Source organism: Muscardinus avellanarius (genome assembly GCF_963383645.1).
Source record: "Muscardinus avellanarius genome assembly, chromosome: 4".
Lineage (NCBI taxonomy): Eukaryota > Metazoa > Chordata > Mammalia > Rodentia > Gliridae > Muscardinus > Muscardinus avellanarius.
In genome coordinates, this window is record NC_137789.1 from 86,224,411 (window position 1) to 86,239,618 (window position 15,208).

Genomic DNA, 15,208 nt, shown 5'->3' on the forward strand with positions numbered 1-15,208 from the left:
ATTTTCTTAGGTACCATGTAGTGAGAACAAAAGCATTCAATTATTCTGGAAAAATCAAAGATTAGAAATAAATGAAAATATTAGGGCCTAGATTGCAAAGATGGTAGGGTGAAGCATCTCAAAACTGAATTGATTATAAAGGATGTTAGAAAGTTTGCAATGCAATTGTAAGTTCTTTTTCTCTGAATTGAAATGAACTCTTTTGTTCTGATATTCATGCCACACTTATCTGCTCAAAGATCAGAATGCAGTAACAGTTTGTCTAAGCATTCTGCCTGCCTCTGAAGAGCAAATTACAAGAATGATTCCAACTAACAGCATGTGGTTTTAAAAGGAAAGAAAACTTGTGTTTATTTTCTGGATAATGAGTTTAAAATAACTTTGTGCTTTAAAAAAAAAGACACAAATTAAAAGTATTTTCTTTTAAAGGGCTACAAGTCAAAGCTACCTGATGATCAGCAGAACAGGACTCTAAGTTATGCTGTTCCCTTTTTATTAAAAAAAATAAACTCTTCTAAAATGCTGATCTTCTCTGAACATGTTTGTAGAAAATGACAGACCTGAAATATATGTATTTTATGTTATATTTCACCAAACAGTGAGAATCAAATGGCCCAAATAAGACTCTGAGAAGACACAGTCAAGTGGTTAGTTCTGCAATGTGCTCAGAATCAAGAGCTCTTTGGAAAGTCTCTACTTGTGAAATTGTGACTTTTTACAGACACTTTATTTTGCCTTTTTTTTAACTATTTTTATTGGTGCACTGTGGTCATTCATCTTAATGGGATAAAAGATGGTGGAGACATACATCCACACATCATCCAATTAGCCCTTACCCAATCCCCACCTCATTCCCTCCCTTTCTGGCACGTAAAATATGTAAATATATTAGAAAGGGTTTCTCCAAATAGCTTTTCACAGAGGAGCAATGTATCCCAAACCAAACAAACTAGAAGTGAGAACAGGAAAAGGTACATATTGTTTCTAATTGTTTTATCCCTTGATATAAACTTCTAATTTAATTTTCCTCCAGCCTACAGTAGCTTATACTTAAGTTCTGTGTAGGCTCTGAGTCGTAGTCAACCATGACACACATCCTTCAAGTACCTGGCCCTTCTCCATCATTTTCAACCTCCACACAAGAAGCTCTTTAACTTTTTCAAGTGAAGTTGACAAACCACATTACAATAAGACAATTCAATTTCCTAGGCCTATTACAAACATACTGACTTAGAATATCTAATTCTGGAATTTTAGAATCTGCTGTCTCAGAAATATTTTAGAAAATGCCACAATAAAAACTGATAACATTTCTTCCTAGTGCTGAGCTTGCCTGCTTTGAGATGACATCTCTTTCTGCCCTTCCTTCTTGCATTAGGAACATGCATACATACAATCTTCAAAAGCTCTTCCACTTGTCCCAAATATTACTGCATAAAAATTTTATAGAAATCAATTCATTATTTATAAGCTTTTAAATATTTGAAAGGATCTAGAAATATATCTCATTTAGATAAATACTGGATAGGTATCAACTGGTAGGGATAAATAAAAAACTGGAAAAATTTAATGAATGATCATCCTTAAGAATTACTTGAAACACTTTTAATTCTGGATAGAACTCAGTGATCTGTTTCCAAAATGAAGAAACATTCGTTAAGATCTATTTAGTTTGATAGCATACTGAACCAATATTATATCTTCCTGATGAATGAAATTATAGTTTTCAACAGTACTCTAAAAACTTATTTGTACATAGGGAAAATTAGGACATTAAGAAAAAGTCAACTCACCACTTCTTCATGTCTGCATTTTCTCACATTAATTCCATTTATCTGAAATAAAATTAAAATTATGGCTTTACATAGTATATTTTAAATTGGCTCCATATTTTGGTTGTGCATAATTAATAATGATTTGTACCTGTAGAATTGCATCCCCAATAAAAAGTAGTCCTGAAAGCTCTGCTGTGAATATAAAGAAATAATTATGTCTTGACCATTTTCATCAGACAAACAATAGTTGTTTAGTATTATTATTTTTAAAAGTAAAACTGAAAATGAAAGAAAAATTAAAATGTTCTATAGTTACTATCTTAAAAGGTCCACTAAAAATGAAAATTCCAAATACCATATAGTTCATCTCATTAAGTCATTAAAACACATTCAGAAATGTTTCTATTTAGTTTCATCATTTCAGACCTTATAATTGCTAAAACAAGGTCATTAGTTGGAATAGATGGCCCAATTTTTTCATGGATTTAGAATTAAGATGTCTCTTTTAAAATTTTTGAGAGGCAGGCATGAAGTGTTTCAATTGTAGAAACGGATCCAGGTTTATTTTTTTATATCTTTATATTTTCATAATTTTTCCTAGATAAAATTGCATATAAAGAGCTAGATGAGCACTCTTCTAAAAAGTTTCTGTTTTTTTATGCATAACTTGTTATTAGCTTTGCAGTCCCTAAGTCAAACATGCTCACTTGGATTATGAAGTTTCATCCTTGTTTTTTTTTCTGTGAGAGAATGCCACAGGTTTACCACATACATTTTAACCACAGGGATCCTGGAGCTACTAAGTCACATACCAAGGGATGATCACTCTCAGTAGTATTGACTCAGAGCAATGGCAAATATACCAAATTCTTACCTCTTTGTTCCTTGGAAATTTTTGAAATGACAACTGGAATGTTATGTTCAGCTCCTCCCTAGAAAGAGAAAATAGTATTTGTACTTTTAACATCTCTCTCTCTCTCTCTCTCTCTCTCTCTCTCTCTCTCTCTCTCTCTCTCTCTCTCTTTCAAAAAAAAAAACCCAAAATCTACAGCTTTCAGCAAAAAAACAGCCCAGGCTACAAATAGCACACTAAAAGAACACCAGAGCAATTTAAATAAGTTGTGTGATTTCTGTACTAAAGAGGCAGCACTTTCACTGGGAAGTCTAGATTCTGAGAAATCCAATCATTCCTAGCAGTTGCCTTGAACTAAAGACATTAAAGACTGATACTGTCTTTAAATAGACATTCTTTTCAGTGTTCCTTGTGGGAATGCTATCCTTTGTAGGAATTCATACTGAGAATTCCAATCATCAGATCCCGGGTTCCCTGGTAGGTAATTCTGTACTAATAATCAAGCACTCTGAGCAGCGCAGAGACCCATCTGAGTACTGAGTGATCAGGGACAACTGAACCTGCGCAAATGTGCAGCCAGAATTAGGAAGCACATGCTATACAATTTACACAACAGAATACACTTTCAATAATACTACACTAATATTTTGTTATTAGATAAAAAGGGCAACTAACTGACGAAGATGAGAGGGGAGAAAAGGGAAAACACCACAATGGATGTGATATGCTCACACAAACTTACTAAAGTCAAACACTATGCTGAGCATGGGAAAGAAGGAAAGGGAAGGGAATAGGATGGGAACGGAGGTGGGAGTAGAGGGTAACTGAGTGCTGTGCGTATGTGTGCCTCCACCACCATAAACTTCATCAAGGTGCATGATTACAATGCACCAATAAAATAAAAAAAATAAAAAGAAGTTAGATTCATAACTACCTTTAATGATTAGATGTAATTAATCTCTATTTTGCCAACAAATTTTTCATCTAAAATTTTTCCTGAAATTTGAATGGCTTGATCCCAAACATAGCTTGTAGTTTTTGCTTTTAAGTAAGACATTTGGCCCTCTGAGAGAACTTTTTAATTAATCCCTGAAAGTGGCTTTATTGATTAAACACTAGTTTTAAAACATAACTCAGAAGATTGAATTAGAACTTAAAATGACTCTAACTTCATTCATTTCATGAAATGTGAGGGCAGCTAAGCTCTATCAAAGTAGATCTAGATCAGGCAATAAATGGAGATATTTAAGGGTTTCTGCTCTCTTTAAAAATAGATAAGTTGAAAATTCAAGTTGTTAGCAGCCCCTTAGATGGTTCAGCCGCTCTCTAGTGCAAAGCCAGCTTGGACCTTGAATGGTCCAGCCTCCCTCCTGTGCACAGTCAGCTTGGACCATCATTCTTCAGAACAGTAAAGGTCATCAATGAGTACTGTCCACTCTGTCTGAAATATTATTTCTTTCACTTATAATCTGGTAAACCCCTGTCCAAATTTGGAATTTAGCCCTTCCTTCTTTATTTAAAGTAATTAGCCTATTCAACATTGCATTTTGGTTGTGATTTACATAACAATATAGTCAGTCTAATTTTACAAGACAGTGTTAAAGTCCTGAGTCCAGGCAGAGTTTCTTTCAGCATCTTCTCCCCAACATAAACTTGGCCCAGGATCATGGGCCATAATCAAGGTTTAGAGAATGTCTGAATTAGCCAAATACTATTATTTCAGTGTGTGATTGGATCCAAGATTAGGGAAAGTGATCCAACGCTCCAAATGCAGACCAGATTTCAAAGCACGTGTCATTCAACTTTGTAATGTGATTTTACAAAGCATAGTTGAGGTTATAGCTATCATTGTGGGGACAAGGCTACAAATCCCATTTAAAGCAATTGAGGAAGGACTTTACACAACAATTTTGCCAGCTAACTATGGAATACTACCAAATCAAATAAGAAAACATTCAGAGATCAGAGACTTTACCGAGTAAGTCTTTTAGTTCAATATTGCATTATTCTAATCAAGCAAGCAAGCAAGCATATTTTGGACTCTGGAAAAAAGTATGTGTAGACCTTACTCAGAGCATCAAAATTTCTTAGAAGCAGACAACAACAAGGTATTTAAGGTTAAAAGTGAACAGGTTTGAGAGCAGCCTGAAAAAAATGTACCCTGAAAGAACAGGGTCTAATTCCATTTCCTAACCAATGCCATTGTTATCTGCCCAAATTTCATGCTTTGGTTATAAAAGAAATTAGTGGCCTTTCCTATATAACTTCCTATATAACCACATAACTGCTTCTGAAAGTTCAAAACAGGGAAATCTTTAAATACACAAAGTGAATTGGTGATTTTTCAGGGCCGTGGGGGGTGTCAAGGAATGACAGCTAAACGTATTGGATTTCCTTCTTGAGATCATGAAGGTTTCAGTTAAAATCCAGCAGTTTTCCTGACTCTTGGGACGAATCCATAACCTAAATTAAAATTTATTATCTTACTGTTATCTTATATTTTAGATCAGAAAGATATATATCCATTTGTCTATGGTGGAACCCAGGAAACTAGACTCAAGTAAAAAGAATCAGGAACAGAATGGTGAGCAATATATTCAAACATGTGTAGCTATTCAGGGCAGTGGTGGCTACTTATAGACTGACCCAGAAATCAATCATAAATTTAAAAAGTAGAAAGTTATTGCATTTCTATGGAGACTCATTTAGTTGTTGTTAAATCTGATACATGACTGTTTGTATTAGGAAATTGCTTGCTTGGTCCTGGTCATTTTTATCCATTTATTTCTGTATTTAAAACAACCAAGTTGGGTGTGGTGGTGCCCACCTATAATCCTAGTACTTGGGAGTCTGAGACAGGAGGATCATAGATGTTCAAGGTCAGGCTCAGAAATTTAAGTATACCCTGAGCAACGTAGAGATATTCTTCTTAAAAAAAAAAAGGCAAGAAGGGTATACTGGGACACACCTCAGTACAGAGCTGGAGTGTCCCTGGATTCAATCACAAGTACACAAATAAGCAACTGATTAAATATATTTTAAAATTTTAAATCCAATATAATTATATTGGCTAAACTTATTTTTCCTTCTTTCCTTTCTTCCTCCCTTCCTTTCGTCCTTCTTTCTTTCTTTCTTTCCCTCTTTCCTTTTTTCTTTCTTTCTTTCCTTCCTTTCTCCTTCTATCCTTCATCTTTTCTTATACTGTGTATTTAATCCAGGGTGCTCTACCTCTGGGCTATAGCCCCAGCCTTATTTTATTTTTTATTTTGAAACAGGGTCTTACTAAGTTGCTGTTTGCCTTATTAAATTGTCGAGACTGGCCTCCAAACTGTGACCCTCCTGTCTCAGCCTCCCAAATCCTGGGATTACAGATGTGCACTGTGCTGTGACTTCTAACAGCATGTGTTAGAGAACCTGAGTGTTTTCTGACTAGAGCACATTCTGTTACCCTGTAGCCAAGTTTTGCTGTTATTGTTTGTTATGGAATTTAGGATTGAACCGAAAGGAATTCTAACTCTGGGCTAGATTCTCAGCCCTTTTTATTTTTGTCTTGAAACAGGGTCTACTTACCCAGCTCCTGAGATTCTTGCTGCATTGCTGTGGCTTTTCTGAAACCTGTGATCCTCCTATTACAGCCTCCCAAGTGTTGTGATTACAAGTACACCACTATGCTGGTTCTGCAGTCAAGATTGTTTGTTTGTTTGTTTGTTTGTTTGTAAAAGAATGTTGGGGAAGTCAAAACTGAGGCACTCCATGTTTTGAGTCCAGTGAAAATCTATAGGAATGTGTATTAGTACCAGCTTCCTTCGGCTCTCTCTAGTTGACACATTAAATATTCTAATACTTCTCACTACAAAACCCCCAGGTTAAAGTTGAGTGTAGCACATTCCTTTAGTCCCAGTAATTGGAAGGCTGAGACAGGAGGATCTCATGTTTGAGGCCAACCTCAGCAATTTAGTGAGATCCTCAGCAATTTAGGACAACTCTGTTTCGAAAAACAAAATAGACAGAGCTGATGGCATATTTCCCAGGTATTAGGTAGAATGCCTCTGCACTCAGTTCCCAGTACCAAAAAGACAAAAACAGAGTAAGAAACTGTTTAGAGTAAGCCAGCAATAAATAAGGATAAAATATACTTATGTATGTATATACACAATTATATTATTGGCTCAAATTTGCTCCTGGCAGAAATAAATGATTCAATATTAGAAGATTTATTATGTTCCTTTCTTAGATTAATGGATTTTTTTTTTTTTTTTTTTTTTTGGTGGTACTGCAGTTCCTGGAAGCCCTTCTACCTCTGGCCACACTCCCAGACCTATTTTATATTTTTGAAACAGGGTCCCTTAAGCCAGCGCGGCTGGCTTTGAACCTGCGCGATCCTCCTGTCTCCGCCTCCCAAGCGCGGGGATTACAAGCGTGCGTTACCACGCCCGGTTTAGATTAATGGAGTTTTAAAATTTTTCATTACATATGTATTTTATAAGTCTCAGATCTAAGTAGTGGTAATAGGTAAGAGTTTATTCATTTCCTATATGACAAAGATATTTGTATAACAATGTTGCTTTTTTAAAATAAATAATTATATTTTGACATATTTAAAATTACCATAATTAAAGGTAATTTCAAAATATAAATAAAAATTCAAAAATCTCAATATTTCCAAATAAAAAACCATAAAAGCAACCCCTTAATGATGAATAAATATTCAATATGCTAAGTAAAAATCCTGTTGTTTGGTTTTTGGTTACCATAAATATGTTACAAAATTTTTTTAAGTTTTTCCTTATTTTGTCAAATTTCCAAATGTACAAATATGGTTCTGACTATAATTAAAATGTTACTTTTTCATTTTTATGAATGATAGGTACATACACATACACATTCAATTCAGAAAATTATTCTGTTTTTGGAATGAAATAATAAAAATGTTATGCCTAAAGGATTCATTTAGCAAAATCCTTGAAAGTTTAAAAACTGTTTGAGTTAAAATATGGTGTCTCAGTAAAAGTAAATAACATTGTATTTGGGGGTTTAAATTATGAATAGATAACAAAAAAAAGAAAAAAGTAGCAAATAGTTTTGGTTAGTACAACATTAAACCTAGAGCCCTCCTAAAATGAAGGCAGAATAGGAAAAATGAGAAACTTAAGGAAATAAACCCTTACTGCTGGACTGTGCTTATGGACTTTCTATTAATAATCTTGAGTATACTTCTACATTCTTCACAGTAATCTAAATATCCATCCAAATTATTTCCTATTAAAATAGTGGAATTTCCTCAACACAGTACCCACATTCTGTAATTTGTTGCGCATATTTCCCTGGTCCTAGCTGGTGATAGATAATATAATACAGAGGATGTTTGTAAGCCAGGGTTTTATGGTAATAGTCCCATCTCTGATAATACAATGTTCTTCAGGCATACGTAACTTGAACTATGTCAAAATTTCAGAAAAAAAGCATATAAATGAAAACATTATAGCTGAAACATATGAATGATTTTCACCTTATGTAAATATGAGGTTAAATTGGATTAATTTATGCACAGATATAAACACATTAAAATTTCTGGGTTAACTGTTCAGTATTCACTAAATTTTCTATTCTCTAATGATTTCTCTCTTGTTAAAATGTTGATAAATTGCAATAGCCAATAATACAAAGAAATAAAAGTCCATAAGATGTCATAATAAAAGAAATAGACGATGAAAAATGCGATGAAAGTAAAAATTAATCAAAGGAAAAGATGAGTAGAATACAATTAATTCTTAATGTGCTAATGTGCTAAGAAATCTTTTTAGTACTGGTGATTGAACCCTGGGACATTCTACCTCTTGGTGGCACCCCAGGCCTTTTATATTTTTTATTTTGAAACAGGATCTCACTATGCTGCCTAGGGCCTCCCTAAATTGCTGAGGCTGGCCTTAAGTCTGTGATCTTCCTGTTTCAGGTTTCTTTTTTTCTTTTCTTTTCTTTTCTTTTTTTTTTTTTTTTGGTGGTACTGGGGTTCCTGGAAACCCTTCTACCTCCAGGCTATACTCCCAGACCTATTTTTATATTTTTATTTGGAAACAGGGTCGCTTAAGCCACTGCGCGATCTTCCTGTCTCTGCCTCCGTGCGGGGATGATAAATGTGCGCCACCATGCCCGGCCTGTTTCAGGTTTCAAAATATTGGAATTACAAGTGTGAGTTACTATGACTGGCTATTTAATTCTTTAAAAGAAACCAGATAGTAAAAGTTATTAAGTTATAGTCAAGGGAAGGTCAAATAAAATTCCCAAGTCTTATTCTTGAGTGTCTACATCAAAAGATAATGAGTTTGCAGGTTTTTATGAGGACTTACCTAATTTATATCCTAATTTACATTTAGGATTGGCTATAGCCATTATTTTCAAATCACTTATCAACAAACAGTAAAATACACAACTGCAGCCCTAAGAGCTTGGCCTTTGTAAAAATAGACTGAAAAGTGACTACCTTGATGCTTAATCCAAATCCTCCCACTGTCTGTCTTCTGATGGCCACCGTTCTCTCCTGAAAGACATGATTGTTAAGAATGGTTAGTGTTCAGGGTGTCAGATTCTTTATTTGTTCGTTTTTTCAGGCTCTTTCTAAATTTTTTAGAAAATTCTTTATCATTTCTATTGTTATATTTCTGATTTGCTTTTCTGGCCATTTCTGCAATTCTATTTTTTCAGGTTCTGCTATTGTGGGGTTGTAAGACCTTTTTGCTTCCTTGTTCTTCCTCCTTCCCATAATTTCAGATTTCTTAAATTACATCATTTGCAGGAAAATGGATGGAACTGAAGAATATTATGTTAAGTGAGATTAGTCAGAAATTGGATGTTCTCCCTAATATACAGAAGCTAGGGAGAAAAAGGATCATAGGAGGAAATCTAGACAAGCGAGGAGAAACCATAGATAAGCAAATAAGGGGGGACAGAAGGAGGAAGAAGGAAATATCCTAATGTACATGACATATATTCACAAACATATCAAAGTCAATCACTAAGCCAAACATGAGAAGAAGGGAGGGGAGGGAATGGGGTATAAATTGGAGAAGGGCTAAAGGAATGTGTGCATGTATGCCTCTACCATCTTGTACTCCATTAAGATATATGAGTACAATACACCAATAATTATTTTTAAAAAGAGTGGTTAGAGGCCGGGTGTGATGGCGCAGGCTTGTAATCCCCAAGCCAGCCGCACTGGCTTAAGAGACTGTTTCCAAATTTAAAAAAATAGTATAAAATAGGTCTGGGAGTGGAGCCCAGGGGTAGAAGGGCTTCCAGGAACCCCAATACGACCAAAAAAAAAAAAAAAAAAGAGTGGTTAGTGTTTCCTAATATTGGATTTACATACCATTTTCTTTCTCTGTGATTTATTTTTTCTTAAAAAAAGAAAAGAATGTTTCTGACAGTATATAGGTCCTAGATCTTTTACTGAATGAAGCACTTGATAATTTTTAATTGTCACTAACTTGTCAAAATAATATTGTATTGTTAGGAAACCCTAAAACTCTGAAAAGTTAATTTTGATGTTTTGGCACATATTTTGGAATTTCAAGTTTTGCTCTTGTGATTTCTGCACTGTATTTTCTAAGAAATGGGGAGTTTAGGGTCACAAGACAGTGACTCCACATCAATTGCTCAACCATGGTCTGTACTACCTCTGCAACTGCCCTGCCCAGCACAGGAAGCACCCATGTAATGTCTGACATTAAAACTGTGAATAAGCCAGGTTCAAACTTACAAACTCCCTCTATGAAAAAAGATTGAGTTACATACTTAAGTGATAAAGATACTAGAATAATCAATGTTTAGAATCAGTTCCCCAGCCGGGTGTGGTGGTGCACGCTTGTAATCCCCACGCTTGGGAGACGGAAGCAGGATGATCGCGCAGGTTCGAAGCCAGCCGTGCTGACTTAAGAGACCCTGTTTCCAAAAATAAGAAAGTATAAAATATGTCTGGGAGTGTAGCCCGGAGGTAGAAGGGCTTCCAGGAATCCCAGTGCCACCAAAAAGAATAAAAATTTAAAAATAAAATAAAATCAGTTCCCTGTTCCTACTAAAATAAAAAATTACATACTACATTAAAAAATACTACAATAAAAGTTACATAAGTTTGTCACTTATGTAATTAAAAAATCTTAAGAATCATAGTATGGGTACAAATAACTTATTGTAAAGTTTGTATTTTGACAAACTTTATAATAATCAATTAAAAATCAATATTGTTCTGTTTTAAAGTAATCATCTCTACACAGTGAATCCCCTGCAGATATGCTGTAAGACTGGATTTTTTTTTATCTATTACCTGCTCCATTCCCATCTGTCTTGAATCTCCACAAATGCCCAGTTTATTCAGCAACATGATTCATTTCCAGACATTCTCTTTCTTAAGGATGTATTCTATCCATTGCTGCCTTTTTCTACAAGGGCAATGTAGACCAATGAACTAATTGAAAAAGGAATCAAGAGAATGTTTGAAAACTGTGCCCTTCCCATTGCTCTTGCAAAAACAATGTAAGATGAGAAGAAAAAAAACATCATTTTTCCAAAGTGGCAAGTTTCTTTTTTTAATCGCAAAATTCAGTTTTTATAAAATAAAATACTATACTTATGGAATAAGATGTTCATATCATGAATTAAAAATATTAACTAGTATTTCTTATGAATTAAGGAATAACTCTCAGTGGAGATCAGTATCCATTTATTTAAACTATAAGTGAAAATGAGTTGTACTTTATCATATAAACTTTATTCCTTTGCACAGTATGCTGAATAATTTAATCAATTTTCAAAGATTTATTTTACTCATAACCTGTCCTCAAATCATGTTTTCAAAACATTAAATTTCTATCTATACAAATAAATGTATGTGTATTTTAATTTAAGCTAACTTGAAATACAAAGCATAGTATTCATATTAAGTAATGCTATAAAGTATGTTTTATTTATGACTACTGTTTATATCTTTAATTTATATTGTAAAGTCTATGCATAACACACCTGCACATATCAAAAAAGGAAGCAACTACATGTATTATACATACATGCGATCTAACATAAAGCAAACTAAATATTATTAGAGACTCAAATATTCACAATTTAATATGTCAGACAAATTACTTAAGCTCTGTAAGCAACTATTTCCAAAATGCTGCAAATACTATGTAGGAACTTTGTTTTAAAGATTAATATTTTTCAAGGACCCTGGCAGATAATAGAAACTGAACAAATATTAAAAGATACTCACAAAATCTGTTATTAGAGACAGAGATCTTCACTTAAATACCTAATTAATACATATCCACCTCACATTCAAATACTTACATAATACAGTAGCTAAAACCCTGAAGGACTTGGATAAGGATGGGTTATTAAATAGTGGTCTTTATTCTTGTAAAACACATAGACAAGCTGCTTTCTTTAACACTGCCTATCAAACTAAACTGACACACACACCATCTGTTCTCCTTTGATAACAACAGCACCCACATTCTCTTCTTGTCTACCTTACTGTCCTTAGTGATGACTATTTAAAACATTAATAATAAAATATTTAATATTTATTTTAATTCAATAATCAAATATTAAATTGCTGATGCAGAGCGGAGTTCCCACAGTCAGCAGAAAGCGATTGCAGAGAACCTCCAGAGCAGCACTGGGTCAATGTTGTGTAAACACATGCACGCTCCAAGCACTCCAGCCAGCACCTCCTCATGCTGTTGCTTCACTAGCTACTTTAAGAAAGTTTGGAGAGATGGGCCAAACAAATTACCTGGTGTTTTAAAAGCAAATTTTAAATTGCTCACTGCAGGCAACAGGAGCATAAAAAGAAAATAGTTTCCCAGTCTTGCACCTTAAAAATATGCCCAGTTGTTTCTGTTTTGTGGTAGCCTAACCACTCGGTCCCCTTTGGCCTATCCACCTGGGCTCTTCCCTCTAGTCCCCAGGAACATTAACAAAGGAAATTGAAAGCATTACTGAATTGTGTCAGCTGCTCTCATTTTAAGGCTGAGAATACCAGAATTGATCTGAAACTGTATTTAGTCACAGCTGGAGAATCCTAAATACTGCCTGGTAGAGAAATATTGTCCTTTGTTATTGTATTTTTTAAACACAAAAATTCAGACTGATGATTTTGTGTATTTATATATGTAAAATAGCATTATAAATAGTTTTAAAAATGCAAATCACAAAAACTTGAGATAAAGAATAATAATATTATACCCTAAAAGACTCACTTAACATTGAATTAATTAGAACCAAATGATGGAAAATACCGGGTGTGCTTTACAGAAAAATTATAATTCCACCTGCTTTCTGAGATAGTATGTTTGGAGCACACACACATGAGAGTGTGCATTTTACCACATAAGAAAGAAAAAAAGTGGGCACCATGTATCCCAGGTATAGAAATTCTCGAAATACAGATTTTGAAAACCTTAGGAAGAAGCAGACAAGGCTGAAGCTGGAGAGATTATGAATTAGAAAAGTGTTCCAATTTTGTGTGAAAGAAACAAAAAATTGTAACTAAATAGAGGAAGTTGAACCTGGGTTTTGCTTACAGTTCTACCGCAAGCATTTAGGTCAGGGCTTAAATCAAAGAGTTAAATATTCATATATTAAATTAGAAAAGAGATCCCCCAACATTTTACTAAAAGGAGAATTTGTTAATTTTTTACAAAGCTAAACTTGAGATTTTTTGTTTTGTTTGTTTGTTTCTGGTTTTGCATGTGGGGGGGGTTCTTTTTCTTCTAGTGGTACTGGTGTTTGAACTCAGGGGCAATGTACCTCTGCATTATACTTTCAGGTCTTTTTAAGTCTTTTTAAATTTTGAAACAGAGTTTCACTAAGTTGCTGAGGGTCTCACCAGGTTGCTGAGGCTGGCCTGGAGCTTGCAATCCTTTTTGTCAGCCTTCCAGTTACTAGGATTAAAGGCATGTACCCTGTACAGAGCTTTAACCTATTTTTAGATGATCTAAGAATTGGAGCTTCAGGTATTTCCCAAATGATTTGAACATATATTTAGACAAAAACCTCATAAAAATGCTTTTGGCAGTTACATTCCTCATTGATAAAAACCATAAGTAACCAACTAATATGCTTTTTAATATATGAATGGATCAACAAACAGTGACACAGCTATACAAGGAAATACTACTTGGTAATAAAAAATAAACGAGCTATAAAAAAGATACTAGCAGGCTTGGAGATGACATCAGTGTAATCACAGCCATGTGCGCTGTGCTAGCCAGGAGTCTAAGGGAATCTCTGTAGCTTCTCAGTTTTGTTCTGAGGCTAAAACTGCTCTCAATGTTTTCTAGTTTTTTCTGTAGAGGTCTTTTACATCTTTTGTTAGGTTTATTCTTGGTATTTTATTGGTTTGGAGGTTATAGTAAACGGAATAGTTTTATTTCTTTCATTGTGGATTCATTGTTGGCATAAAGAAAAGCAACTGATTTCTTTTTTATTAAAATGTTTATTGGTGCATTGTATTTATACATCATAATGGGGTAAAAACTTGTGTAGGCATAAATGCACACATCACCCAGCCAGCCCCCACCCAGTCCCCACCTCACTCCCTCCCCATCCCTCCCTCCCATGCTTGGTTTAGTGGTTGACTTTGATATGAAAAAGAACATCATGTGCTTTAAAGTGTTTCCCTCTCCCCACCTCCCATCCCCACAGGTTGTCTTATTTGCTCTTCTATTCCTATAGAATCCCTTTTTTCACCTGAAGTTACTCCTATGATCCCATTCACCCTAGCTTTCATATATTAGGGAAAGCATCCGATTCCTTACTTTCTGTGACTGACTAATCTCACTTAGCATAATGTCCTCAAGATCCATCCATTTCCCTGAAATTACCACAATTGTACTCCCTGCACAAGAGTTAATTCAATGTGGATCAAAGACTTGGAAATTAGACCAGAGAGCTTAAGGCTCCTCCAAGAGGGCATAGGTCCAACACTGCAACACACAGGTACAGATAAAAACTTTCTCAACAAGACCCCAAAGGAACAACAAACCCAAAGGCTAATCAATGCATGGGATTGCATGAAATTGAAGAGTTTTTGTTCAGCAAAGGAAACTGTCAAGAACCTCAATTGAGAACCAACAGAATGGGAGAAGATTTTGCCACCTACCCCTCCGATAGAAGATTAATATCTAGAATATATAGCGAACTCAATAAACTCAACACTAAAAAAAAGAATCTTCCAATCAAAAAATGGGCAAGTGAACTAAATAGACACTTTACTAAAGAAGAAATTCAAATGACCACTAAATGAATGAAAAAAAGCTCAACAACATTGGCAATCAGAGAGATGCAAATCAAAAGTATCCTGAGATTTTACCTAACTCCAACTAGAATGGCAATCATTCAAAACACTAACCATAACAAATGCTGGCAAGGTTGTGGAGAAGAGGGAACTCTAAAATATTGTTGGTGGGATTGCAAATTAGTGCAACCACTTTGGAAAACAGTATGGAGAATCCTCAGAAGAATGGGAACAAATGCACCTTTTGATCCAGCAATACCACTTCTGGGTATCTACCCAAAAGATAGG

General features: G+C 34.6%; 1 protein-coding gene across 2 annotated transcripts in view; it reads right to left on the reverse strand.

The window, feature by feature from the left end:
• Positions 1–15,208, reverse strand: part of SNTG1 (syntrophin gamma 1) — a gene marked incomplete at both ends in the record, with an annotated part of 256,536 nt that overhangs the window by 194,954 nt on the left and 46,374 nt on the right. For both annotated transcript variants that reach the window (XM_080694666.1, XM_080694665.1), the window contains 4 exons: positions 1,794–1,835; positions 1,924–1,967; positions 2,650–2,707; positions 9,110–9,166. In XM_080694666.1, coding sequence (XP_080550792.1) covers positions 1,794–1,835; positions 1,924–1,967; positions 2,650–2,707; positions 9,110–9,166 — 201 coding nt within the window. The remainder of the gene's footprint in view (positions 1–1,793; positions 1,836–1,923; positions 1,968–2,649; positions 2,708–9,109; positions 9,167–15,208) is intronic.